This window comes from Mchenga conophoros, linkage group LG7 (genome assembly GCF_057382185.1).
Source record: "Mchenga conophoros isolate Kocher_MC1m ecotype Shallow Benthic linkage group LG7, M_conophoros_male_GT1.1, whole genome shotgun sequence".
NCBI lineage: Eukaryota > Metazoa > Chordata > Actinopteri > Cichliformes > Cichlidae > Mchenga > Mchenga conophoros.
In genome coordinates, this window is record NC_140532.1 from 28,092,942 (window position 1) to 28,119,476 (window position 26,535).

At 41.7% G+C, this 26,535-nt stretch overlaps 1 protein-coding gene across 2 annotated transcripts; it reads right to left on the reverse strand.

The window, feature by feature from the left end:
* Positions 1-141: 141 nt before the first annotated feature.
* On the reverse strand, positions 142-24,986 carry tesmin (testis expressed metallothionein like protein). 2 transcript variants are annotated; one of them, XM_085283234.1, is made up of 12 exons: positions 24,714-24,986; positions 21,280-21,618; positions 21,020-21,110; positions 20,043-20,126; positions 15,115-15,238; positions 13,843-13,871; positions 13,664-13,722; positions 11,206-11,277; positions 9,928-10,030; positions 9,269-9,406; positions 2,256-2,359; positions 142-675 (listed from the first exon to the last, which is right to left on the reverse strand). In XM_085283234.1, the coding sequence occupies exons 2-12, from the start codon at positions 21,615-21,617 to the stop codon at positions 492-494; spliced, it is 1,326 nt and encodes a 441-aa protein (XP_085139360.1). In that variant the 5' UTR covers position 21,618; positions 24,714-24,986; the 3' UTR covers positions 142-491. The 2 variants fall into 2 exon arrangements, with proteins under 2 accessions (XP_085139360.1, XP_085139359.1); XM_085283233.1 differs by having other exon boundaries at positions 15,109-15,238; positions 24,714-24,984.
* Positions 24,987-26,535: the final 1,549 nt, after the last annotated feature.

The window sequence follows — 26,535 nt, forward strand, 5'->3', positions numbered from 1 at the left end:
TAAAGAGTTCCTGAATTATTTTATAGTTAAAAATGTAGAACAAAAATATTGTTAAAGCACAAATAGGCTTTGATTTCGTCACCATTATCCACACAGGATTATTCAGACTGGTAAGAAAATAAATCCACACTACGTACCCGATATCAAAGAATATCTTTATTATCTCAAGGCTAATTTATAAATAGAAACATTGCCCTATATTCACAACAACATAAATAACACAAGAATACACAAATTAAAAAAGATAAACATGTCTCTTATGTAACAACTCTGAAAGCTAAATCTGAAGCTTAAAATAAGAAAAGGAAACAGTGACATGAATTTACATTAACAACAAACATTTCAGAAAGTTATTCAAATTTCACTTTGACCAGTAAAAGCTTCCAGAAACCAGAGATTACAACTTGTAAATATACAGATAAAGATCATCCAAGTCTACTTTTCTGAAGTTGCAAGCAATCGGTTTTTCCCATCTCTACAGTGTACAAGTGTTAGTTTGTCTTTTTCTCAAACATGGTTTTAGCAATCTGAGAAAGACAGCGTCCAAACTCACACAGGACCATGTGCTCAGCCTGGGCAGGGCTCTGAGTGTCTCTCTCAGCCATCTCAGCCTGAGCAAAAAGACAGTCACCTACACCCTCTAGTACAGCTGGGGTTATCACCGATACAGGCCACCTGAGCACACAAACAAACATTCACAGACATGAGTACTCTGGTATCTTTTTTTAATAAGATAAATAAATAAATAAATGGGCTTGTTAATTCAAGAAATATTTAAAAAAAAACTCCATAAATACCTCTAATTGTAAGTAGATGAGTACCACTTTCATAGAATTAGTGCGATCAACAACTTAAACAGAGTTGTTTAGGTTGTTGATCTGTTTGTTAACATAAAGTTTTCTGCTCCAGCAGTAGTGTGAGAGAACATATTTAAGTGCTTGATATCTAACATTCACACTCAAATGGATAATGAGTACCTTGTGGTTAGTATCTTGCCTAAGCTTATTTGGCATATAGTCTGGAGCAGGCGGGGATCGAACACCAACCTTCTGATTATTAGATCGGAGGACAGAAGGAGATAGATCAAAAGCTCCACTATTGAAAAGAGCCAGAGTTTAACCCTAATTAGTAATGATTAAATGCACAAATAATATATATATACACACACACATAGAGAAAAGAGGTGAGTGGAGAAGAAACAGTGCATCATAGGAATCCCTCAGCAGCCTACACCTATTGGAGCATAACAAAGGGAGGATTCAGGGTCACCTGATCCAGTCACAACTATATGCTTAAGCAAAAAGCAAAGTTTTAAGCCTAATTTAAGCAGGACCAGGCTGAGCGGCAGACCAAAGTGCTGGAAAATCTGGTTGCTCTGCCGCTACTCCCCCTTGGCACCAGTGATGATGCTCTGCAGGATGTGGGTAGGGGAACACCCCAAAGCCTCTTCTGGATGGTTTTCAGGCCGCAGTAGAGGCCGTTGGCCTGAGCAGGGCGTGGACGTGCAGCGATGGTGCGTGTAGTGTCAGCTGGTTAACCAGCCGGCCATTCAAAAAGCGCTTTGTGCCTGTTACCTTTAATGGAGGTCCTATTTGTGCATATTGGCATGGACCTCATTGGGCCATTTCACTGGGGTGCACTCAGATACCGCTTTGTATTAGTTCTGGTGAATATGCAACACGATATCCCGAAGCAGTGTTGAACCTAAGAGCAAAGCTACACATGTTGGTGAGGTTATCACATGAGAATTTGCTCCAGGTTCAGGAACGTCGCCAACACTAAGCCCAAATGTAGCAACTTATTAGCATTAAACAATATTCAAAATACGTTATTCCCCCATATAAAATGACAATTTTACTTTACCTCTTTAGTGAACATCCTTGGTTCTCATGTGGCTAAGCGTCCTGTGTTATTGATTACTAGACTAATTGCTAAACTCTGATGAAAAGGCATGGTGATGCAGCATGGTACAACACCTGTGTTTGCAACAACTGACACCAACTGCTGTCTGGTCTCTGAGAAATGCATAAGGTGTCTCTGGTGTTGATGCTTTGATACACTGATACTGGCCATAGTGAAAAGAGTGTTACTTCCAATTTGTTCACACACTAACCGTAAAAGACACCTATGTATCTCTGTGTTGACACAATGACACTATTTCACACCCTGGTTTGAGATTATGTTTGCCTAATCATACCAATTCTGTATGATTTTCTTGTGTGGGCTTATCAAAAAGAAATACTTTCATGACTCACTTGTCCTTCGCATTGACAATCTTGTCTTTGGAGCCAGTTTGTGGGCCTGCGTCATAGTTCCTACAGCCAACACACTTACAGCCGGAAGTACACATGATGTTGGCCTAAACACAAATCAAACAAATATAGGTGAATTTTTTAACAGCTGATTCATGATCACTGGTATTCGTACTTATGCTTCAAAGGTAATGTAATTCTTAGCCAAATATCTGCAAAGACCCAAACTGACATTAATACAACCAGCATAATATCATTAAAATAATATAGTCAGTTGTGGGGGCTGCCAAAACAGGTACATGGAATGTCAATGGTGGTGAAGAAGTCTGATAGCGGTAGTGCAAGGTTCAGAGGTAGTGGCTGGATCAAGCTCACCTCAGCACAGCTTAGGTCAGGGGTCACACCAACCTTTTTGAAAGTGAGAGCTACTTCTTGGGTACTGATTAATATGAAGGGCTACCAGTTTGTCACACACTTCTCAAATACCAAATTTCCTCAATTTAACTTAATTATGTGTTATCGTGGTAAGTGAAAATGTTGTAGAAGTGATCACTTGAAAATGTAAATACTTGCAGAGATTTATAGAAATAAAGCGTTGCATATTGATATTTATCTGTTTCCTACCTGGTTTCCTACTTGCATTCTTTATAATTATGGTGAAAAATAATTAACATAATTAGTGTCTTTACATAGATGAATATCATTAATTATTAATTACAACAATTTTTAACAAATCATGCACTGTGACATACATTATTTTTGTATGTATGTAACATACAAAAATCAACTTAGAACTTAGTTGCTCAGCAATGCATGTTGTGTCCACATTCATGAAAGGATTGGAAACGAATGAGACACATGGCTCAAGCTGATCAAGGTCACAAAACCTGTTCTCAAACTCTTGACCAAGTCAGTTTATGACTTGAGTGTACTTTTCTGCAACTTTGTCAAAAGTCTCAGATGCAGAAGCATTGTCTTTCAGCACCATCTGCACAGAGGGAAAGTGCAGCACCTTTTTTCTCTGTAAATGCACAGAGAAGATGCTCATCTGGTCTTTTTTTTTTTTTTTTTTTTTTTGCCTGTCCCGTTTGGCTCTTTTGCCCTCAGAATTGTTGTCTAAAGGCAAAGAAAGATGCCCAACGGATTTACTTTACCAAATTGACCATCCCAGCCTTGCCGTAATGGTCCATTTGATTCACCTTTTATTGTTTATTTTATTTTCACTTACTGAATACGGGACAGACTTGACTGGGGGAAAGAAGGGGAGAAAGAAAGAGGGAAAGAGAAACAGCTGAGAAGAGGGACAGGGGAGAAGGGCAAAAGACAAAAACCAACAGAATGGGCAGAGAAAAAAAAAATGCATATATCAATCACCTGGGTCACCTGCTGAGAAAGAAAAAAGAAAGCAAGCAGAAGAGAAAAAGAGTAATAGAATAAACAACATCACAATGATATATGGGAATATGACAGTAAATACTAAATATTAAACATTATTGTGCAGCACATAAGATCAACAGAACACAGTGTGCTTTGAGGTAGGAGCCAAAAAGGGTGTAGTTTGTGGGTGTGATCACCCGTGTGTACACCTGTGAGCATGGACGCGCTTGTTTTTAAAAGGTTCCTTCATGTAATGATCTGCTAGAGGGTGTGGGGGGGCCACAGCCCCGTCCTTCAGGGCATGAAGCAGGTATGGAGGAGATCAAAACTCCAGACATCCAGAGGCCCCCAGAACACAAGAGACCAAGGAAGACCAACAGAGGGGCAGCTGCGCCACTGTCCCAGAAAGAGCTGAGGAGAGTCCCAGATGAGGGCTCACTCAGCAGCCGCGGAGCAGAAGCCAGGGGGAGTTGCAGTGACGCGCCCGTGAGCTCCGCCGGCAGCCAGCCGCGCCTGAGTGACCGAGCCCCAGGCCGAGAGGCCGGGGGCACCCCACCTCCGAAGTGGCCCGAGCGAGCCCCAGGCTCCAGGCCCCGATAAGCGGCCGCCAAGGAGTGAGCCGGTGTGTACCTGGACGCCCACCCCCGGACACAAAGAACCACCAACGCACCGATGTCCGAGGGGGACCGCCACTGGCAGGGGAAGTGGTGGTAGGGGGAGATAGGCCTCCAAACCTTGGAGGGCCTGAGATGTCCCCAGAGAGGTGGCGCCTGACACCCAACCTGACATATAGACACAGACATACAGGCACACACAGATACAAACATCCATTCCCACCCTCATGCTCTCATATGCACTTACTCCACACTCAACCAACGTGGAGACAGACATAAAGAGACGCTGTACACACGATCACACTCCCCAAGCGTACTCTACAAACCGGGTCTAGGTGCCCTTGCCCCTGGAGGGGGGAACTGCACCCAGACCCAGGTGGTGTTACCCTTTTCCCTACGGTGGGGGGAGGCAGACCGCCCCGACTCTGCAGCAGGAGGAAGGCTCCACACTCCAGACCGCAGTCGGACAGCCAACTCCTCCTCCTAGTCCTAGCCCCCCTGCTCCAGCAGGTCGCAGAGAATGGGGGTGAGAGAAGACTCCAAACCTCCCTCCACCCGCTCATTGTAGTGTTGATGCATGTGTGTTCTAAGGTGCATTTAAAACCCAGGAGGGCTTGGAGCTACCTGCCAGAGAGCAGCAGGTAAGCACATGGTCCCTCCTGCTAGCCCTCAATGTCTACGTGTATTTAAAATTGAGAGGTGGGCAACGATGCCAGGGGTGGGGTGTACACCCTGATGGTACTTTGGACTCCGTGTATCGTGCCCACCCCCAAGATCCTATATGTATGTGTAATGAGAGTGTGAGTAATGTGAATGTCTAAGTTGTGGGATAAAATTGAGGCAGAGGCAGCCAGAAGGGGACAGAGGGGGGGGTAGCCTCCTCTGCACCCTGGTGACATACCCCTACTCCAAGGTCCTGCATGTGTGGGTGGTTGTGGTGGAGCGGGAAGAGGGAGGCAGCTGGAGATGGGGAGGGAAGGAAGGGAGGGGCAAGTGACCCTTCCCTAGGGCCAGCTCCCCCGCTGACCCCAGTAGGCACCCCCATACTCCGCGACCCGCCAGGGAAAGGGGGCCCAGGCCCATCCAGACCGGGGCCCAGCGCAGCAGCGCCTCCCGGCCCCACAGAGCCCGGGACAGTCCTCCCAACCCCACCACAGAGAAAATTGCACCCACCCCACCATCCACTCATCTTCCAGACTACATAAGACAATAAACACCCAGGCTGAGATCTTCCTCCACCTCTCCTGTATCTCCCCCTCCTGCAGAGGGAGCTCCTGAAGAGAGGAAAGCTCCTGCAAGATGTGACAATCTCCCCCACCAGTTGAAGAGCCCCCCAGGTGGCTCGATGCACCGGCGGCACCCCGCTCCAGGGCTGGGCCCCCATGCACCCACCCGCCCACAACCCCGGCAACACGCCAACCAGGACCCAAGCCCCCGAGGCCCGGTCCGGGTCCCAGCCCAGAGACGGAGCGCCCCCAGAACCTCACGCCCATCCCGGACCCACCCAGGGGCAGCCAGGCTACCAGGTCAGTAACCCACGTCCGTCAGCACAGACCCTCCCCTAGCCCCGCTGCACGCAGCCGCGAGGAAACAGTCACCTGAGAGCCAACAGAGCCCCTAACCGGACATGACCGCTACCCCGGGTTGAGCCCCCCAAGGAAAATGCCTTGGTCTTTAAATCAATTTAAAGCACTTATCATAAATAAAAATAGATGCAGCTTACTGGTAAGTTGTTATGGCGAGCTATTTTTAGAACAGGCCCGCGGGCGACTCATGTGGTCCTTGCGGGCAACCTGGTGCCCGCGGGCACCGTGTTGGTGATCCCTGGCTTAGGTTCTAGAACCTGTCTTGACTCAGTTGTCCAGGGGGTGGGGGGCTTCGAGACTGTGATTATCGATCTGAATATGAATGGTGTTTTGTTATTGGACTCCTGTAGTAATCACAGCTTTTTCCATAACCTACACAACATTCAGGCATATGCGTATTCATGAGTGCACTTGGCACCGGGACACCCTAGGTCACAGGCCAGCGACTGATTTTGTAATTATATCATCACATCTGCAGATGTAGATATATCTTAGATTGTATGGTGAAGAAGTACTTTGGCGGCAGCGTAGAGTAGCGATTAGCAATGTTATCTCACGGAAAGAAGGGTGCTCAAACCGTACCTGGTCTTGTGTGTGGAATTCACATGTTCTCCCTGTGACTGTGTGGTACTGCAACTTCCTCCCACAGACCAAAGAAATGCATGTTGTGTAAAATACTTATTCTAAAGTGGCTGTATATGTGAGCTAGATAAAGTGTACGGAATAAAGTACTGTAGGAATACCACCACTTCCCCTGCCGGTGGCGGACTCCCTCAGGTGTCGGTGCGTTGGTGGTTCTTTGTGTCTGGGGGTGGGCGTCCAGGTACACACCGGCTCACTCCTTGGCGGCCGCTTATCGGGGCCTGGAGCCTGGGGCTCGCTCGGGCCCCTTCGGGGGTGGGGTGCCCCCGGCCTCTCGGCCTGGGGCTCGGTCACTCAGGCACAGCTGGCGGCCGGCGGAGCTCACGGGCGCGTCACTGCAACTCCCCCTGGCTTCTGCTCCGCGGCTGCTGAGTGAACCCTCATCTGGGACTCTCCTCAGCTCTTACTGGAACAGTGGCGCGGCTGCCCCTCTGTTGGTCTTCCATGGTTTCTTGTGTTCTGGGGGCCTCTGGATGTCTGGAGTTTTGATCTCCTCCATACCTGCTTCACACCCTGGAGGACGGGGCTGTGGCCCCCCCACACTCCCTAGCAGATCGTTACATGGAGAAACCTTTGGAATACAAGCGCGCTGATCCACACAGGTATGCACACGGGTGTTCACTGCTCGTAGACCCAAATTACACCTTTCTTGGCTGCTACCTCGAAGCACATCTGTCCTGCGTGCTGCACAACAACATTGAATATTTAGTATTTACTGCTGTTTACACTTAGCTAGATTAATGCGATGGTGTTGTGTTTAGTATGTTGCTTTGTTTCTTTTTTTTTTTTTTTGTCTTTTTTTGCTTGTTTTCTATTCTTCTCTCAACAGGTGATCCAGGAGATTTTTATTTTTTTTCTCCCCCCCTTTCTCACTGTCCCTCTCCCCTTCTGTTTTTCCTTTCCTTCCTCTTTCTTTTTCCCTTTCCTATCTCTCACTCATGTCTGTCCCGTCTGTAACATCTGTAAATAAAATATAATAAATAATAAAAACAAAGATCGACCAAATGGACCAATACGGCAATGCCACGATGATCCATTTGGCAAAGTAAATCCATTGGGTATCCTTGTTGGTCTTCAGACAACAATTCTGATGGCTAAAGAACCAAATGGGACAGGCGGAAAAAAAAAAAAAAAAAAAAAAAAGGAATATATGGTTAAACAATATTGTTAGGGTGCCTGGGTCGTCGACCCAGTGTTTTGTGTTTTTGGTTCTTTGATTTTGTTTGTTTCATTATAGTCTAGCTTTGCCTTATGGGTTATACGATTATTCTTAGTTTAGGTTCTCTGTGTGGGTTTTGTTAGAGTTGTAGTGTTCTGGTTTTCTGTCTGTGATCCATAGTTGCTGTCTCCCCTGTCTGCTTTATCCCCGTGTCAAGTCTGCGTCTCTGTGTTATGTTTCCTGTTTTACTTTGAAAGTCCGTGCCTCATGTTAATGCGTCTGGTTTCGCTTCCTTTGTCTCGTTAGGCCTGGTTTGCCCCAGCTGTGTTTCCCTCCTGTCTCTCATTCCCTGATTGCTCCCTCTATATAAGCCCTGTGTTCTCATCTGTTCGTGTTGTGATTGACCCTCATCTTGCTGTGTGGCCCGCCCGTGTTACTGTTATTTTCAGTTTAGTATTTGTATTCTCAGTTTTGCTAGTTCTGTGTTTGCCATCTAGCAATAAATCTGAGTTTGAGTTTACTTTCTGTCTCTGAGTGTCTGTGCATTGGGTTCTCCTTACCACCACTCCTGCCTGCACACAGCCTTCATATGACAAATATACACTATGGGGTCCTTAAGTTTTTGGATAATTACTCATTTTTTGTAATTTTGGCTCTTTACACTATCGCAGTGAGTTTTAAATCACATCAAGATTTTAATTCAAATAGTTTCACAAAAGTACTGTGTGAATTGCTTAATAATTAGAGCCATGTTTTTACATAGTCTCCATTTTCAGGCGTAATTGGATAATTGCCTGACAGGCAATTTCAAGGCCAGGTGAGGCTCTGTTTCCTTCTCATTTCCAGGTTAGGTAGATAAACGATCTGCAGTTGGTTCAGAGAGATAAGCTAGCTTTTTATTGGAATATAAGGAAGTGTCTGAAATTGAGAGCAAAAACTTTAGGAGGCCAATGTGGTATATTCTAAGACTGAATGCTGAAGCATATCACATCATTTGTCAAACATGGCGGAGGTGATGTCATGGTATGTCCACATGTGGCTGCAAGTGGAACTGGGTCATTAGTGTTTATTGACTGAACTGTTAAAGACGAATGCAATAGATTAAATACGTCTGCAATACAATCACATTGAGATTGTTTGATTCAAAATCCACTGTGTTGGTGGGGCAAAATGACCACAAAAAAAAAGTCCAGTAATTTCTCCTGTGCCCACACTGAGGATATATGGCAACCGGAGACCACAGAAAATGAATGACATTTCATGACTTCTGGTAAGAATGATCAAAATAACTGAAGGCGAGGAGATGGTGGGCAGGACCTGAGAGAGATTTTTCTCTATTTCCAGGCAAGTTAGTGAAGGGACTACCAGTGAGAGTGAAAAATACCACTGACTGACATGACACATGACATGGTAGTAAGTACAGTGCACATGCAGATTTATGGATAACTGTGCTGGTAGGTATGTCAAACTAAGCCATCCACTAGAAGAATCATGTGCCTTGTGTATGTGACTTTGACTCAAGCAGATATACCCTCTCACCAACATGAAAGATTGAAAAAGGTACCTCCACATTTAAACACGCAACTTGTTTTATGATTATGGGACCATTACAATGGTACTCTTTATGTATGTGTGTACCTCATAGCATTCACAGTAGCGCTTAAGGCAGCCAGAGCGTTTACAGTTGCAGCCTTTGTTGTGCCAACCTCTGACTGCTCCTGACTTCACACCAGCAATTTTTGGCCTGAAGGCATCTGGGTTATGACCTAAACACCACTACATAATGACAATATGGGTATCTTATGGTTAGAATAAGAAAGAAGCACAAGCTAAGCAAAATATACACATACATACATACATACACACACACCATCTACATACTGCAATTTCCAGGTGGAAACAACACAGTTTATAAAATTGTATTTTTGGAGGTGCACACCTCCAAAAATACCACATTGGTTGTACAACATTGGTTGTACTGATACTACTTTTTGTGGATGAGGCTCCCGGTCTTGGAAATATGCTTTAAGCACTTTGACGACTTTTCAAAAATGGTTAGATTGCTTGATAAGAATATCAATACGTATGAAGAAATGTTCCATCCAAGAAAGTGTTAAACTAAGTCTCAAATTGGGTTCAGATCTGCCAATTTTAATACCAGTCAATCCATCTGGCATCTCATTGACATATACAGTATACGTACAGATTTTTCATTATTTTCTTAGATGTTAAAACTAACTCACACAAACATTAATGGGGTTTTTGACTTGACCATGTTTTCAAAAAGCACTGCCAACCTTAATCGCCTTGAGACGCTTCATTTCATGCTCTGCATTGTTGTGGCAGTTAGAACAGTCACAGTTGCTGCACATCACTCCATTGGAAAAACACTCACAGTAGCTTAAAGAGAAACACAGAAATACACATCAAACAACAATTACCTTTAAAATGTAATTTGTAAGTGTCTGTTAGTAACATTACACAGTCAACTGGAGGGAAAACTTCATGCAAATCCAAACATTTTAAGGTGAAGACTTGGTTTAAGGTTAGGAGAGAATGCTCAGTTATGATGTAATGACACAAATTTCAAAGCATAGTTTCACCTTAAGTTACAGTCATGTTGGAGACCCTTGGGCCTAATCTGTGTGGCCATGTCCAGGCGTTTTACATGTGGTGCCAGCCAAAAGAAAGAATTTAAATTCTGGGTTTTCCCTCCCGTGTCCCTGCTCTTTGTTCTAGTCATTTTTTTCAGGAGCAAACATATTTTATCCTCAGGTTTTTCAACTTTTTTGTACGTTCCCGCAAATCTATCCCGATAGAAATTTGCGAGTTTTTATATTGTATTATGTGCAGGTAAAAATACCTTTGCCGGCCCACAGAGAGTAGATGTGGGTGAACTACTCCCGTGTGTGTACAGTTTCCTCTGGACAAGCCCCACTATAGCCTTTCTCATAGAAAACCCAGTTTTGCGCTTTGATACACCCACTTGAAACCTGTGTTGGATAAGTAAATTAAGCCAAACTAAATTAAGAGATGCTCTGCCCACCCTACCCACAGAGCCCCATGGTTTACCCACAAATACCCACTGTGGGCTTGCACAGGCATGTAGAGTATACAGCAAATTTTTCACCAAAAGTGATCAATTTCAGTGAATGCTGATTAGGCTTTATTTGCGTTGCCCCATGTGAATTAGTGTCAGTTCGCCTCACTGCATAGACTTTGTATGTAATCACATGATGCAAATGTCCTTTACATTTGTTGTAAAAGCACAATGAGCCTGTAATAAATTACCATCAAGCACATCTTATCGGTGACTCCCACCCAACCCCCTGAGAGTGACTTGATTTATTTTTCATATCTTTGGCAGGCCATATTTAATGAATCCATGCATAATACTTAATATTACAAATTCAATACTTAAAATAATCTCATACTATGAAAATTGTCATCAGCCCTCTTAACTCTTAAAGCCACATGAACAACATTTTAGTGTTAAATTTTAGTTATTGGTTAATCTTCTAGTGTTTAGTGACATTGTTTTGAAGTAGAAAAGCAATAGTATGATGTCTACTCACAGTTTGAGGCATTGTGATCTGGTACAATGGCAGGGCTTCCTGGACTTTGAGTCACAAAACATGCCAACATTTCTATAAGGGTAAAAATTAAGAATTTATTCCCATTAAATAATATACATATACTATTGGTAAAAATAAAAAACAACAAAAAACAAAACATAACAAGGAATTCAAGGATTTTTTTTTAAAATGTATGACAGTGTGCACACACACATAGACGCACACACAAGCTTTATGTAAATGAAGCACAGACAAATCTAAGCTGAAGCCAGGGAGGCATATATAATTCTAGTGTGTCATTAGTCGGCTAATTAACACTAATAAGTACACCATCAGTGAAAAGTTTGGACACACCTTCTCATTTAATGCCAAAAAGTTTATTCTGTCCATCAGCTGACCCAACCTGGTTCACTGGGGAAACCTGCAGTCAGCTGAGACTGAAAAAGTCACTCGGATGAGTGACAAAAAGTTTCTCCCACTGAAAACGCTACGTGCAGATGAACAGAATCAACCTTTTTGGGATTTCCTTACCTGAATGATTAAGCATACATCACCTTCTCATTTAATGTTTTTTCTTTTTTTGTGACCATTTACATTGTAGATTCACACTGAAGGCATCAAAACTAAGAATGAACCCATATGGAGTTTGTGAGTAAACAAAATAGTTTGAAATAACTCAAAACATACTTTACATGTTTTGGCCACCCTTTGCTTTGATTACTGCTTTGCACACTCTTGGCATTCTCTCGATGAGCTTCGTGAGGTCATCACTTGAAATGGTTTTCCAACAGTCTTGAAGGAGTTCCCTGAGACGCTGCGCACTTGTCGGCCCTTTTGCCTTCACTCTGCGGTCCATCTCATCCCAAACCATCTTGATTGGTTTTAGGTCAGGTGACTGTGGAGGCCAGGCCATCTGGCGCAGCACTCCATCACTCTCCTTCTTGGTCAAATAGCCCTTACTCAGCTAGGTTTGTTTGGGGTCCCTGTCCTGTTCAAAAATAAAAGATAGTCCAACATCATGTCGCTGCAGGATGGTGTGCTGGCCACGCTGGTTCAGTGTGCCTTCAATTTTGAATAAATCCCCACCAGTGTCACCAAAGTACACCCACACCATCACACCTCTTCCTCCATGTTTCACAGTGGGAACCATGCATCGCACAAAGACATGGCAGGTGGAACCAAAGATCTCAAATTTAGACTCATCAGACCAAAGCACAGATTTCCACTGGTCTAATGTCCATTCCTTGTGTTTCTGGGCCCAAACAAATCTCTTCTGCTTGTTGCTTTTCTTTAGTAGTGGTTTCTTAGCAGCTATTTGACCATAAAGGGCTGATTTGTGCAGTCTCCTCTGAAGAGTGGATGTAGAGATGAGTCTGCTCCTGGAACTCTGTGTGGCATTTATCTGGGCTCTAATCTGAGATGCAGTTAACATGCGATTTCTGAGGTTGGTAACAGATGAATTTATCCTCAGCAGCACAGGTGACTCTTGGCCTTGTGAGTCATGTGAGCCATTTTCGTGTACAGTTTGATGGTTTTTGTGACTGCAATTGGGGACACACAGTTTGCATAATTTTCTGGAATGACTGACCCTCAGTTCTTAAAGTAATGATGGACTGTCGTTTCTATTTACTTTGCAGATAGTTTCATGCCATAATATGAATTCAGCTGACAGTTAGGGCTGTCAGCTGTGTACCAATCTGACTTCTGCACAACACAACTGATAGTCCCAACCCCATTAAGAAGGCAAGACATTCCACAAATGAACGCTGACAAGGCACACCTGTGTCGTGAAAACCATTTCAGGTGACTACATCATGAAGCTCATTGGGAGAAGGCCAAGGGTTTGCAGTGCTCTCAACTAAGCAAAGGGTGGCTACTTTCAGGAATCTAACATATAAAACATATTTAGAGTTATTTATCAATGTTTTCTTCGCTGCATAATTCCATGAGGCATGTTGTATAAATGCTGTCTGTTAGATTTTTCCTCTCTCCTAGTCTTCACACTCACTTACACAGTATTTTAACAGAGCAAATTTACACTAAATTTGCTCTGCTGTTTATATTTTTCTTTTCCAGCTGTAAATAAACAGAATGACAATGAAATGTGAACCTGGCCTATTAACTAAAGGGTAAACTGCTAATATGCTCAAGCCATTAACCCGAGTGCTCAATGAGAAAGGTAGAAGCCACAGTGTCTCATTCAGGTCTGTGCTGTTGTGTATTCTAGGGAATGAGCCTCACGGCTTCCTCTTGGCTAATTATCAGACATTCAAATCTTTTCTCTGAAATGGGTGGTACTAGCAGCCTTTCAAGTTAGATTTACAGTTTACAGATTCTACAACATATGTGCATTATTGGACCTTTAAGACAACAGCAGTTACTGTTGATTTTTTCCCCCTACTTGGTCAGTATATTAAGCACAATGCTCACACTTTGGTTTCAGTTTCACAGTCCTAACCTTGTGGGAAGCTGCTTTTTGAATGTCTGATCTTGAGCCTCGTATAGTGGACCAGCTGTCTGGTGGTACAGGGGAAATAAAAAAAAAAAGACTTAATACATGACTGATGAAATATTAGAAATTCAGTTAATCAACTGATCATTCAAAATGGGAAAAAATAATTTCTAAGTAATTCCTACCTGACTGGAAGTCCCCAGTACAGTCACTTCTGATAAACACAAAAGGAAAATCACCATCTACAGAAATCCCAATTTAATCAACAACTGTAAAGTGCCATAGCTGATTTTTAAAAATTAAAATCAGCTATGGCACTTATCGGTTACAACTGTGTTGCAAGAGACTATAGGAACATAAACTGAGCTTGCAACATCTGTAATAACTATTATGACATCTTTATGTTTAAAAATCACAATTTTCTACTTTTTCTTTTTCTATGTCCAGGTTTGTTGGTGAAAATGACTTAGTCCTATCTTCTTGCTGCAAGGAAAGGAAATTCAGCAAAAAAAATAAAAAAATAAAAAAATCCTGGTTTAAACTCTGGCAAGGGCCTTTCTGTGAGGAGCTTGCATATTTTCCCTGTAAATATATGGGTTTCCTGTGGGTACTGATGATTATAAATTGAGAAAAATTGTTTAAAGCATATAGAATGAAGCTATAATCTAAAGTGCTTTTAGTGGCCAGTAAGACCCTGAATGAGATCAGCACTTAAGAAAATGAATGGATGGATTGTTGAAAATGCTAATTTTTCTCGTGGCAATGTACAGGTGATCGTTAAATATACTATAAAAGTGATTATACTTCCACAGAACAGACCAGAGGTCATGGAAAAAATACAGCCACGGAATGAAAAAAGTGATATACATACAAAGACAATTGCCAGACATAATAAAATACTTATAAAATAAACATCCACGTATCTAGTCTTGTCTTTGGCTGCTCAATCTGAACACACAAGTGGTGCTCTGTTATTGGACTTCTGTGCAGACCATCAAAAAGGATGGAGTGCCCACTCTGGGTCAGATATGAGTTGGGAACCCAAATGGAGGAGTTTAAGCATCTCAGGGTCGTGTTCATGAAGGAACCCCAAAGGCTTTTTGATTAAATTTCTGGAGATGCATTAGTAGATGAAGACTGTAGTAAATTCTTAAAAATAAAATACAATAAAAATAAAATTGTGCGATGAGGAAGCAATCTCAAAATACCAGCTAGGCTGGAAGCTATCTAGGCTGGAACTTGTTTGAAAGCCAATATAAGATTAATATTAAAAATGCTAATAGCAGGTCACTATTTTCAGGAGGAGGTTAAAAAAGAAGTCCTGTTAAAATGAGTCAGATAAAACCATAAATCAAGGTTTAAGACTTGCTCTTTTATGTGTCAGACTTTATCTTATGGCTGGCACAAACTAAACTTGAAGCAATATTATAACCTCTAGTACGTAAATTTACCATAACCTTTCCCTTGAGTTAGAGTGTCATTTCTTTGAGCTGATGCAGATTCCATGGTAAGAAGCACAGGTCCTTGCTGGTGTGGATTAACTAGCGCCAAGTGCTCACCTCCGTTGACCATACACACCATCTATAGGGTGATAAAATAATAAGAGCAAACAAAATTTCTTATTACTTCTATTTTAATTTAAAACTTCAGTTTACCATTATACATTAGACAAAACTTCAGAATGAATTCAGGCATAAAAAATTATTAGAAGCAACATGGCCAGAGAAAGCCATTAATATTGAGCTACTCCAAGTGACACAAAGTAGTTGAAGTTGAATTTTTCTCAGCAATAAGAGTGACTCCACACAGTATCCTCAGAGGGAAAGATACTGCTGCTTTACATGAAAGTGTAGAAAACGCAGTAAATGTAATTACAGGGCTACCTAGACATTCAGAGCCTGTAATGCTGCCAGCAACCACTCCTCAGCAAAAAGTGAAATGTGGGACAATGTGATGTGCAACAGCGAAATTGTTTCTTGTGTGGACATCCTTTAACAATAGTGCTGGAGTAAATATAGTTTGCACAGGTGGTTGTCACAGGGGTAACCAAAAGCTTTGTTTTTCTTCTGATTTCCTGAGACAAATACATTTGATATAAATGCAATTAAGCCTGGCGGGGACATCTCTCCTCAATTGTATACTTACCTCATTTCCTTGTGTCAATAACTCTCACCAGTTCATCTTTAGCCAGCCTCAGTCTCACCCTGGATTCTCCACCACCATTCCCTCGCTTTGCTGTCACACCAATTAAATATTCATTGCTTAACCTACCTGTCCTCCTGCCGCCCGTCTCAAAGCTTCCTCAAACTCAGGTTGGAGAAACAAACTATAATTCACCAGTCTGCTGCTCACTTGGCCCCCCAAACCTGAAACTACCGCACCTGCGAGTAAGCTATCACTTCAAGTCTTTCTCCAGCCTTCTGATGCTCGGTTCACTTTTCTGATCACTAATCTCTCTCTTCCTGTGTTACAGAACCACTCGCCCCCGTGAATCCCTGTTCCGAGCCCTAGTGTTGTTTCACGTAATTCTCGCCAGTAAACTGTCTCCTGCGTCTCCCAAGTCCCTGTGTCTTTTCAGGCGATTGTCGCTAGTTAACTGTCACCTACCTCTGTGCAAATAAAATCTATGAAATTGTTCACTGTCTCCGTGTGGTATCTGCACTTGGGTCCATATCTCGTACCAGCCTCTGGGCCTTGTGGCACAGCTAAATCAAGTAAATATTATTCTGATGTTTTTCAGTTCCTCACATCACAATAAGATTATTTATGAAATCATAACTTTAGTCTATATATCTTTAACTAAGCGATGCAAAATATTACTTTCATAATATGAGAAGTTTCCAAGTTAAAGGCCGTCAAATACATGGGAAATGGGTCATAATTATTTTTCTATCTATCCATCCATGCATCTTCTGCTTATCTGAGGCAGGGGCAGCAGCCTAAGCAGAGAAGCCCAGATCACCCTCTCCCCAGCCACCTCCTCCAGCTTGTCCGGGACAACACCAAAGTGTTCCCAGGCCAGCCAAGAGGTATAGTCTTTCCAGCGTGTCCTGGGTCTGCTCTAGGACAACCTCCCGGTGGGACATGCCCAGAACACCTCACCCTGAAGCCACCCAAGAGGTGCCAAGGAGATGTCCTTGTCAGATGCCCGAACCACATCATCTGGCTCCATTCGATGTGGAGGAGCAGCGGCTCTACTCTAAGACCCTCCTTTCCGACACCCTGACATAGACTTTCCCAGGGGGGCTGAGGAGTGTGATCCCCCTATAATTGGAACACACCCTAGGGTTCCCCTTTTTAAAGATGGGAACCACCATCCCGGTCTGCCAATCCAGAGGTACCGCCCCTGATCTCCACGCAATATTGTAGAAGCATAACAACCAAGACAATCTTACAACATCCAGAGCCATCAGGAACTCAGGGCAAACCTCATCCACCCCTAGGGGCCCTGCCACCAAGGAGTTGTTTAACCCAAAACACCACTTGGGTTCAGATCTGGGAGGCTGTTCCTCCCAATCACGCTCCTCCAGATCTCACTGTTTTTGCCCACATGACCGTTGAAGTCTCCCAGTGGGACAACTAAGTCCCCAGGTTGAGCACCCTCAAGCACACTGCCCAGGGACTCCAAGAAGGCTGGGTACTCTGAACCGTCGTTTGGTGCATAAGTGCATACGACAGTCAGGACCCATTCCTTGAACTGAAGGCGCAGGGAACAAACCTTCTTGTCCAGCGGGAGAAACCCCAATATACAGGCAGCAAGCCGAGGGAATACTAGGATACCCACTCCAGCCCGCTGCCTCTCACCAAGGGCAACTTAGAACTGGGACAGAGTCCAGCCCATCTCCAGGAGCCCTGCGTTGAGGCGAGCCCGACTATATCTATCATGGTACCTCTCAACCTCACACACTAATTCAGGCTCCTTCCTCACCAGAGAGGTGATATTCCATATGCTAGTCTTGGTAGCCAGGGATTGGTCTGCCAGGGCCTCTGCTCCTGGCCACCGCCCGACACACATATCGTCCCCGACCCCTAAGGCACCTCCTGTGGGTGGTGGGCCTACAGGAGGATGGGCCTATGTCCCGTTTTTGGGCTGTGCCCAGCCAGGCTCCATGAACTAAGGCTTAGCCACCAAACTGGTTCCAGGACAGGGCACCAGTAACCCTATCCCAGACAGGGTGAACTGTTCCTTGATCATATACTAATAGGGGTCTTTTGAATCGCTCTTTGCCTGGTCCCTCATCCAGGACCAATTTGCCTCCTACCAGGGGGACAACATAGCTCCTGGGAAACCTGGGACACACAAACCTCTCCACCACGATATGGTGGCGATTCACAGAGGGCCTAATTATTATTTTTCAACATTTCTCAGTATAGAGGTAAACAAATTCATTATTTTCAGGTCAGAGATAGATATTTAAGCTTTGTGGAAAAACTGCTATCAGAACAATTTTACTGGATATCATAATCTAAATTTCTTTTCTTTCTTTTTTTGTTGAGCATGATCTGTTTTTGTCACGGTTCACGAGGCGAGCTGTATGGAATTATTAAAGGACCCAAGATGCGGCACAACTGAGGTGAGGAAGCTTTTTTGAAGGAACGTGCTCAAACAACAAAGGCGAGGGTGGCGAAAAACAGAACTGAATAAAACCTAAACTGAGAAAACTAAGCATAGAAAGCAAACCAGAAACAGAGATGCAGGGAGCGACGACCAGAGACGACGGAGGGAGATAAGCAGACGAACCAGCCATGCACACGAGAAAACACAGGGCTTAAATACACACAGGGCAATCAGGGAATGGGAAACAGGAGGGAGACACGGCTGGGAGTGATTGGACATAACGAGACAAGGGGAAGTGAAACTAGAACGCTGACGGGAGACGCAGACCTACAACATAAAACAGGAACTCACACATGCAAAGACACAGACTAAAGCTACGTCCACACGTACCCGGGTATTTTTGAAAATGCAGATTTTTCTATGCGTTTGCACCTTTCGTCCACACGTAAACGCGTTTTTGGTCACTGAAAACGAAGATTTTTAAAAACTCCGGCCAGGGTGGATATTTTTGAAAACTCCGTTTTTGCATTTACGTGTGGACTAGAAAAACAGAGAAAATGCAGGTCAAAGGTGTGCACATTTTTTGACGTCACTCTGTGCGCCACGTTATTGTTTCGGTGAAATGAATTTCTATAATACTGTTACTGTTAATTCTACTCTCTGCAGTGTTTAAATGCTTACATATACACACAGTTACTGTCCCTCCACACATACGACTCGGTTCTGCTTCTATGCCCCAGCTTTGTTTACTTTTTCCCACCGAGGCTTCTAGACTTCTGATTGGTCAACATTTCTGCACGGTTAGGAATATATCGCCACCTGTTGCTTTGGCATGTTCATAGCAGCGTTTTCCTTCATTTCTGCCTTTATGTGTGGACGGGATTATTTTTTAAAACGAAAACGGAAAATCTCCGTTTTCAAAAATACCCGTGTATGTGTGGACGTAGCCTCAGAAACACGGACTTTACCCAGAGGAAAACCACAGACAGAAATGACTAAACATTAACTGAGGAAGAACAGAACCAAACACCAAAATATATCACAACAATAGAAAACAGAAAACGCTGGGTCAAAGACATGACATGACAGTTTTTCAAGTGAAAATGAGCCACATACATCTATGCATTCATATTCTTTACACTTTAAACAGTTTATCTACCATGTCTATGGACTGTGAGAGGAAGCTCGAGTGCTCAGAGGAAGCACCACATGACATGGACAACATGCAAACTTCAAACAGAAAGAGATGTAAAGCCTGTTTGAAACAAGAGCCTTCTTACTGTGAGGTGAGGCTCCACCTAGCACTATTGTGCACACTGTTTTACTATTAAAGCTATGATACATTATGTGATACTGATGCTTAAAACTGGGTATAGAGGGGGAAAAAAATCATGCTCAGTATATTTGTTGCAGTTTTAACAGCACTTAAATGTGTTTCTGAGTCCTGAAAATTACATGAGGCAAATTCCTGTATTCAAAAACATTGTGCCTTAAAGTCTGCACTGTTTTTTTTATTATTATATTTAATACAGGCCTTGCAGTCTACTAGAAGTTCCACAGATAATTCAACAATACAAATACATAATTATCAGTGTGTTAATTACATGCAAATTGCTTGAATATTGTTTACAAAATAATCATATTAGCATAATAAATTCTGTGTGGCTATAGAGAGCTGACATCTGGTGATGTTCTTTTAGTTTACATACAAGAAGGCAGGGATAAAGTGTTTTCCCTGTAGGAACACTGTACATGGATGCAAAATTAAACTTGACCTGCTGAAATCTAGTCTTTCTTAGTGAATAGAGAGAAATTTGTTAAACTTACAGGGTGTGTGATGTGAGACATGGCTTCAGTCAATCCCTCCTGAAACTGTTGATGATCCATGGGAAAAGGCTTGTGTAACTCACCCTGAAAATACACAAATATACAAACGTCTTGCATTGTTTATAATTTGCTTTCAAGGAGCCAGAGTTTATTTTTTAAATGCACAACAGAACACTGTCAGTCAAGACTGGAATCCCCAGAGCCTGGGCCTCAAAAAAAAAAACATTGAAGCAGCACGGCATCATCTTGACAGAGAATTGAACAAAAGACAGCCAACATCCAAAGAAGAATGCCCTTCGAGAAGCCTGGAGGAGAAAGCTTTCCTAACAGAGTTCAGGCTACATTATAGAAAAAAGATTCTCATACCAAATATTACATTTCAAGCTCATTAAAGCTCAAAAACTCTGGGTTGAAATGTTGAATGCGCTGAAATACATCGAATTATTTACCTGAAAGCCAAAGTGAAGAACTGTTGAAAGCTGAACTTCACACAGAAGAAGTTTCAAAGTTGAAAAGTAGCTGAACATCTTTAAAATGTACATTAGAAAAAGCTGACTAATGACAAATGAAAATGGAAAAAAATTGAAAATACAAATCTGATTAAACATTGAAAGCTCATCTTTAAATAACTTGAAAAGTTAAATTATGTATTTTACATTTCTAAACTCAAGAATCTCCAATGAAGAACCAGAATATTTGCAGAAAATCTGCTGTGTGTGTGTGTGCGCTTGCATGCGTTTGTGCACGTGTGTACCTGTGTGTGTTTGTGATTTGGATCTCAATACTGTGAATGCTTAATCAGCATTTACACAGAACATTGGAATGTCACCTTTGTGGTGGAGAAGAACCCTGAGCTTGTGCAACTTAAGAGGTACAGGCTACATACAGTGGAATATATACCCAAATATTGGTTAATAAAGTACTTCATATATTTCTTAACTCACAGTAAATCCTAGAAAATGGTTAATTGAACTAACCGGCATCATGCTGTAGAGACCGTGTTCATTGGTACACCAAGAAGCAGAAACTGAGTTGTGATGGCTGCCATCTGGTGGAGCAGGCACAGGGCTGAGGAAACAAGACACATTACTTTCCTTTCACAAAGGTCCAGACATAAAAAGCAAGGTTTAAATCTTCATACTTATCAGAGTCATTTTGAATAACACACCAGCAAAAAAATTGATTGTAGTTCAAAAGTAGTTAGTTACTTAATGTGTCTATAATGTGTAAAGCTTACCCACTGACAAGGTGGTACTGGCTCAACTGTGGCTCCAGGAAGCAGTCTGAATAAGTCAGCTGACACTGAGTCGACTGATATGGATCAATGAAAGAATCAATATGATACCTTAAGTTGAGAGGGTCCAACATTTCTGATTGGACAGTATGGTGATGAGGATTGGGAACTATCCCTGGCAAACTGATGTTTGAAGTAGGCCCAGACCAAATGGGGATCTCTATTGAGATTGGACAGACATTATTGAGTCTCTCAGAGCAGCAACCTTTTGAAGAAGAATCAGCAGTATCATCATGTTCCTCGTTGTACTGTGGCTGTAGCTCTGTCGCAGGGCTATTCATCCTGGCAGAATAGAAAGACCTGCTTTAATAAAACATCCATCAAATACATCAATAGTGAATTTTGGATTTTTAAAGCTGAAGATTCAGTTCAACTGCCAAGTTGGCTTTAATAATATATCTGAAGACAGTTAAACACTACATGTATATAGGCTCATTTACACCTTGAAGCCTTGCTTTTCAAAGGCCGAAATATAAGTCACTGTCTGTGAAGCTGGATTTAAGAAATAAGCGCTTAAAGTTTTTAGAATATTTTAGAATATTTTTACTATAATTATGTATTTTATGTCAGTGCAGAACAACACCAGGTTGGGTGGTTAATTGGGGTTAAAAGACTTACATTAGTTTATGTTAGCTAACTAAGAACCAACTACAAGATGCATTTCCTGAAGAAAATGCAGTGTGAATGCTGATAGCAGAATGGTTTGAGCTGAATTTTTAATCATTGTTGAATATTTGGTGAAATAACTTTCAAATGAGCTGAAATACACTGAATCGTTCACCTAAAAGTCAAAGTGCAGAACTGTTGAAAGCTGAAGTTTACACAGAAGAAGCTCATATTCCTTAAATCACTTGAAGAGTGATAATATGTATTTTAAAATGTCTAAACCCAAGAATCTTAAAAGAAAAAACAGAATATCTGCTGTGTGTGTAGATCAGTGACTTCTTGTCAAACAGGAAGTCAATAAAATAAGGCTTAAGTGATGGACAGCAGCCTCTTGCCAGAGGACTGTGTGACAAACTGTTTATGTGAGGGGTCGTCAGCATATTCTTAGCAGAGATGATGACGTGCTGTATTTGCAATTCTGCTTTTGTTGCTTCCTCAAGCTTGACTCAAGCTTGTCAGTTTGGTGAACCAAACAGATTCTCCTCACACAGTCCTAATTTATAAAGTGCTTTAGAAACCTGAACATTACAGCTAACAGGTTTGTGCTATATAAATAAATAAATAAATAAATGAATAAATAAATAAATAAACTATAACTAACAGGTGGATTTTCCCATGTCAGTGGAGCTAGCCAGACAATAAAGATCCACTTACTGCTTAAGAGATACACAGAGAAGGTGGACAGCATGGCTGCAACCATTTGTCGACACTACAGGAAGCTATGGGGGCAATATTGCCAACACTGCACTCAATACTAACGAAGAACATAGCGCGAACAGCAAAACAGCACGATGGAAGAAAACGAAAGCAAGGATTTTATAAAAAAATGTGAAAGCATTTCACAAAAAACGTTAAATGTAAACTTCGAAAACTTGTTGTTTTGGACTGGAAAATAAAATCCTTTTTTTGTCAGAAGCCATTTTTAGTTTCGTATTTGCACATTATTTTTTGTTTAAATACTACTAGAATTTTAATTTGTATTACCTAATTTTTTTAAAACTTTTATTCTAATGGTCTTATTGAGAAATGCTAAAAATAAATTTATTGTCAAATTCATGTGTTTCCTGGGTCATTATTTTAAGGTTTTGTGAGACAGGACAACAGGGTGAGATTCACAGGTGGGCAGACTTGAACAGGTGAGGTACTGGTGCCTAAAAGAGGAGGCTGCCCACAGGAAGTAGGGATAAAATGTACTGAAATAACTGATATTTATATAGCACTTTTCACAGAATAAGAACCACAACGTGCATCACAATAATGTCAAACAGATGTACATAAAACAACACAATCGATCATACAGCACAACTCTAGTTAAAAGCCAATCTAAATAAATTTGTCTTTAGGTGCTGTTTAAAAGAATAAACACAATCAAGGCAACGTAAACATGGAGGCAAAGCACTCCACAACCTGGGGGCCACTGCTCTAAAAGATCTATCTCCTCTGGTCTCAAAACGTGTTTGTAGGACCAACAGCCTTTGATTAGATGATCTCAGGTTGCGAGAGGGAGCATGGGGTTCTAAAAGATTGGAAATGTAAGCAGGAGCATCATGATTCAGAGCTTTAAAAGTCAGTACTATGATTTTCAAATTGTAAAATGCACTGGAAGCCAGTGAAATGAGAATAAAACTGGTGTAATGTGCTCTCTTTTTCGTGTCTTTGTTAAGAGCCTTGCAGCAGCATTCTGGACTGACTGGAGACGGTCAAGATTCTTTTTGCTCAAACAAAGAAATAAAATAAAATCGTCTCTTTTTGCTTTTCATCCGTAAATACTCTGCATACTCTTTCATGTGATTCAGTTTATTTTGAAAAGACTCAACAGCATCTTGAGCTTTATTGTGAAAGTTTTATATTGAAAATAAACAAGCGGACAGGGGATGGTTTTACTGTCGCTGTTGTTGCTAATGACAACGTATAAAAACAGGTGCTTGTCTGTCTGTAGTGTGGTTATATTAAATATAAGAGAAAGAGAGAACTTTAAGAAATTAATATAGCCACTACAGTGACCATCAAAACGATGAAAAAATATTGCCGTAAACAGCTTATTTTGCGACACCACGAAACAAACTATAGCATAAAATGAAACATAGATGTTTTTATAAACAGAACAACATTTAACTTTGTTCACGATTCTCCAGCAACAGTATTTCAGAATGACTGATTATTGTTCATTTTTACTGTACAACATTCATTACACAGTCACATATGATAATATATTGTCAAATTCAGCACAGTTCGTAGAGTAACCACCTGTTTACTGTCATAGTTCCTGTGTTTGTCTCGCTGCATTTGCTACATTTATCAAGACAGTCAAATTCTGTTTACTCAGCACTTAGAGTAACCACCTGTTTACTGTCACACCCCAACTCCGATGAGAGCTTCCACTATTTTGTAGCCTACTTTTTAAATTTATAATGTGTTCTGCGGTAAAATATCTGCGGTGTAAAGAGAATCCGTTTTATACATGAGAGGCCGTTGAGCTCATTCTACTTCAGCTGGTATCTCGAAATGTTAACTGGTTCATTAAAAGTCAGACGTTACGTTATTCCGATTAGCCTAGGTTAATGTATCCGTTAACCTAACGGTACTTATAATTAATCATTTTGACATCTTTACCTGAATATAAATCAGTTACACAATGCTAACTAATTTTTAAGTTTTAACCACACAATGTAGCTTATTGGTGACTTACACAAATAACTGTGAATACTTACCTTACTACAGCGGTTTCTTGGGTCTCCTAACCTAGCCTTTCAAGACAGCCAGAACACCGGACGTTACTACGGTTACAAACGCGGTTCTACATGTATACATTACGATCAGTTACACGTGTGTTCACCGTTTGGATTCAAGTGTGAAAAAGATTGTGGCCGTTACTGACAGACTGCTGCGCTCATAGCCTACTTCAAGGAGAAGAACTGCGGGCTTTATGAGTGATGCTGGTGTGCAACACATCTATTTACTGCCTCTTTTCTTTTATCACTCACAATTTTATTTTGCCCTCAAAGTGATTCCCGAAATTTATTCCAGTAACCGTTTCACAATAAAGGCTTTTTGAGGAACAGTGAAGGGCTTCTATTACCGCGAACGGCTACAGGGCTTTTAGTTTGAAACAGATACAGGAAGTGTTCGGCTTTTCATCGGTCGCTTAATGCACAGGTGGTCTTTAAAGTAATAATAATTAAAAATAAAAATAAAAGAATCGAAACAGAAATGGGCAGTTAGGTAAAGATGATGGAATATTTAATCGATAAGTGATTTTCCAGCTTCAACGCAGTGTTGTCACTGATGGAGATTTTACACCGGAAATTTAAATCCCTGACGGAGTCTCACCCATTTCAGTGAAGAAAATAAGAAAAATGAAGGAGACTGTCATCAATCTCCAGGCCCGTTGTATGAGAGATAACCTTGTCTTTTCAGGTATGTTGGAGAGGACTCAGAAGAAACTATTAAAAACTTCATCCAGACCCACCTAAAGCTTCCAGAGGACACCATGAAGAACATCAGCTTCGATATAGTCCATTGTCTCTGAACCAGGAGGCCTGGGGCCCGGAGGCCACGTCCAATTGTCGCCAAATTTGACCATTTCAGGCAGAAGGAGCAGGTGAAGAGTCACGGTTAGGGAGCTGAAAGGAATAGACTTCAGCATAAACGACCAGTTCTTTAAGAGATCGTCTATTTACTTTTGTATTTCCACATCACAGTGTCAGGTCTGTGTCTTTGTGGAGGTCTCATGTTTCCTTTTTTATTTTGATAGTTCCTTGTCCTATGTTCAGTGTATTCAGTTTTGCTTCCTCCCCGTCTTGTTATGTCTGTGTTTCCCTCCCGTTTCCCATGCCCTCGTTACCCCCATGTGTATTTGAGCCCTGGGTTTTCCTCTGTCTGTTGTCATGTTGTGCATCCTCACTGCTGTGGTTTCCCTTGTGCTCCTGTCTAATTCCTAGTTCTCAGTCCCAGGTTTGTTTTCTTGTTGTCTAGTGTGAGTTTATTGTTTCCCAGTGTTTTAATTCTTAGTTTCCATGTTCAGAGTTTTGGTTTGTTTTGGGGTTGTTTTTTTTTAGTTTATTTAATGGAGGATTTTTCAGCAATAAACCATATTTATTATAGTATAATGTAACCAACATACCTCTGTTTATAAATTGTATTTATTATAATAGCAACCAGCATTCCTACCCCTAGACATACCTCCTACTCAGTGTGCACTACCACTGATTACATTACACCGTATATTGCACTGATCACTTGCTCATTACATTGCACCTGCTCCTTTATATGGTACATATAACTTGTACTTATCGGTGTAGATACTTGCATTATTACATACATTCCCTGTGTAGGCATCTCTTAAATTTCAAGGTTTTTTTTCTAAAGGAATTTTAATGTAAAAATCTACATGCTGCTAACAGAGAGATGCCAAACTGTGTTTCCTTGTTCTTGTAACAGTGACAGTAAAGATTCAAATTCAAATTCAAATTTTATTTGTCACGTACACAGTCATACACAGTACGATATGTAGTGAAATGCTTGGACAACTGC